Source organism: Alosa pseudoharengus, unplaced genomic scaffold, assembly GCF_046254945.1.
Source record: "Alosa pseudoharengus isolate Yale_2024_CS ecotype anadromous, Long Island Sound unplaced genomic scaffold, YU_APseudo_1.1 YU_APseudo_1.1_scf_148, whole genome shotgun sequence".
Lineage (NCBI taxonomy): Eukaryota > Metazoa > Chordata > Actinopteri > Clupeiformes > Clupeidae > Alosa > Alosa pseudoharengus.
This window is the reverse complement of record NW_027468618.1, coordinates 15,001-17,500: the sequence shown is the minus strand read 5'-3', so window position 1 is coordinate 17,500 and position 2,500 is coordinate 15,001. Positions and strand designations below refer to the sequence as shown.

The window sequence follows — 2,500 nt, the reverse complement described above, 5'->3', positions numbered from 1 at the left end:
GAACAAAGTAGCCTATTCTTCTAATGCCGTTTAACATACAATTAAGTTAGGTAACGTGACAAACGTTAAGATGTTTTAACTTACCATTTATGAACCTAATCAACGACAATTCCCATCAAGTTTTCACGGTAGGCCCTACACTTCTGAAGATAGTATATTCCTCCATTATGAACTGGAATCAGCCGTGGAGGATGTCTGTGTCGTTCATTCCTCCCAGCTGCATGGCTGAGACTCATAGCTTCACAGTTTACCCAGGAATACTTTCTAATTTGAATAAAACTTGCGCGATAGCTATGCTCATCTCTGTGGATGCCGTCATGTTGTTCGTTGCGTCACACCTCAACCCGCCTCAAAGCCAACGCTGATTGGACGTTCGTTTGGTGAACTGCTCCAAATTTTCTTTAACGGAAAGTATCCAGACTGATCTGCGAGATGGTCTCACGAGGCTATGGTTGAAGCACGTATAGACCCTTTCAACAATAAAAACAAAAACAATGCTTGAACGTTCTATTTGGTTCCCAATCGACTTCCTCTGCATTAAGATATGCATATGGAATGTTAAAACGGAAGCCTTGTGGGGCCAACTATGATGCTGATAATGGAACTCTCTTGAAAGGGTCTATACACCTTTCACCAATGACCAGAACAACGCTGTCCAGTCTGCGGGTCTCTAGCACAGCGGGGGTCTGATTTCTGATGTGTTTACCGGCCTCCTCTGTGTTCCCAGGGTTCAACTCCAACATCAACCTGCCGGGTCGTGACGAGCAGGGCCCCACCTGCCTCTCCCCACAGCTCCAGGACAAGAACGCCAACACCCACAACCACCACAACCACCACTCGCCCAACTCGCCCAGCCCCGCGCCCAGCGACAACGGCAACCAGCTCTCCAACGGTAACCATCCCACAAACACACCCCACCCCACCCCCCTTTACCCCCCCCGCACCTCAGTTTACACACCTTCATACCCCCAAACACCACCCCCCAAAACATCTAATGCAGTACAGAGCATGTGTTTGTCAGAGTGGCCGGCCCTCCGTCTTTGGTGGAGCGTGGTGAAGGGCTCTTACATGTCACCGTCCACACCATGCTGCTGGGAAACACATGAGTTCATTCTTGCTTCTCATGGATTTTGTTTGGGAATTAAAAGCACAATTCTCAGCGACTCAGTCGAGAACTTATTGGTCACTGCAGCATGCCATGCAGGGTGTGTGCTGTGTATTGAGAGCCAGTCACTCCACTGGTGTTGGTTTCAGCTGTGTAGTAGGGTCAGGGAGTCGGAGGGGGGTAGTGGTGTAATCTCTCGCTGCTGTGTACTCCCTCTGTAGGGGGGTAGAGGGGGTGGGGTGGATCAGATGGCTGGGTAATGGCGTAATATCTGTTCTGAGACCAGCTCTTCATCCCTAAACAAGCTGAGTTTTAATCATCTATAGAGCTTCCTCTTTCATATCTGTCACATGCACACACACACACGCACACACACGCACACACACACACACACACACACACACACACACACACACACACACATACACACACACACACATACACATACACATACACATACACATACACACACACACACACACCCACTTCTATAAATGTACACACACACACACACACTCGACACAACCACCCCCCCCCGCCCCCCCCCACACACACACACACACACAGACACACACACACACACATGGTCAGACCTTGGCCTGAATGGAAATGAATTGCTGTGGTGTTGACAGTAAGAACAATTATTCATGTGCATGAGAAATAAACAGATTCATTACGAGGTGTTGTTGTCGTTGCCGTCGCTGGACTATGTGTGAGAGTGACACCCCCCCCCCCCGGCCTTCGCACTGTAGTGGGGAGCGCTTGTTTACCAGAGGGAGAGAACATACACGCGTGCGTTTGCACGCAACAATACTTTACGTGACCAGCCCACCATTTAACCTTGAAGTGACCCTGAGATTCAGAAGAGTGGGGGGGGGAGTGAAAGGTAAGCTTAAGTGGATGTATTGAGGTGGTGAGAGAGAGATAAAACGAGAAGGATTGAGGATGAGAGAGAGGGGGGGGGGGGGGTATAAAGGAAGATGACCCAGAGAGAAGGCAGCACTGATGGGAGATGGCCTAGAAGCCTAGAAGCCGGTCACCAGACTGACCCCAGGTCAGGGATTATGGTGAAGAGCTCGGCAGTAAGGCGATGTGTTTTTCATTCTCTGAGGAGTAAAGATTCACTTTTATACCCCCCCCTCTCTTTATTTCTCTCTCTCTCTGTCTATCTCTCTCTGTCTATCTCTCTCTGTCTATTTCTCTCTCTCTGTTTATCAATTCAATTCAATTCAATTGAGCTTTATTGGCATGACAAAAAAATACAATTTGTATTGCCAAAGCATACATGTACGTAGTAGTGTGTAAAGACATAAAACAAAACATCATGCATCATACATTACTGCAACGGCAGTGTGTGTGTTTGTGTGTGTGTGTGTGTGTATTTGAGTTTTTGTG

At 48.2% G+C, this 2,500-nt stretch overlaps 1 protein-coding gene across 1 annotated transcript in view; it reads left to right on the top strand.

Moving 5' to 3' along the window:
* Window positions 1-2,500, top strand: part of LOC143123739 (unconventional myosin-XVI-like) — a gene marked incomplete at its 5' end in the record, with an annotated part of 48,595 nt that overhangs the window by 44,708 nt on the left and 1,387 nt on the right. Inside the window, one exon of the mRNA XM_076285031.1 lies at window positions 728-892. Within this exon, the coding sequence (XP_076141146.1) occupies window positions 728-892 (165 nt within the window). The remainder of the gene's footprint in view (window positions 1-727; window positions 893-2,500) is intronic.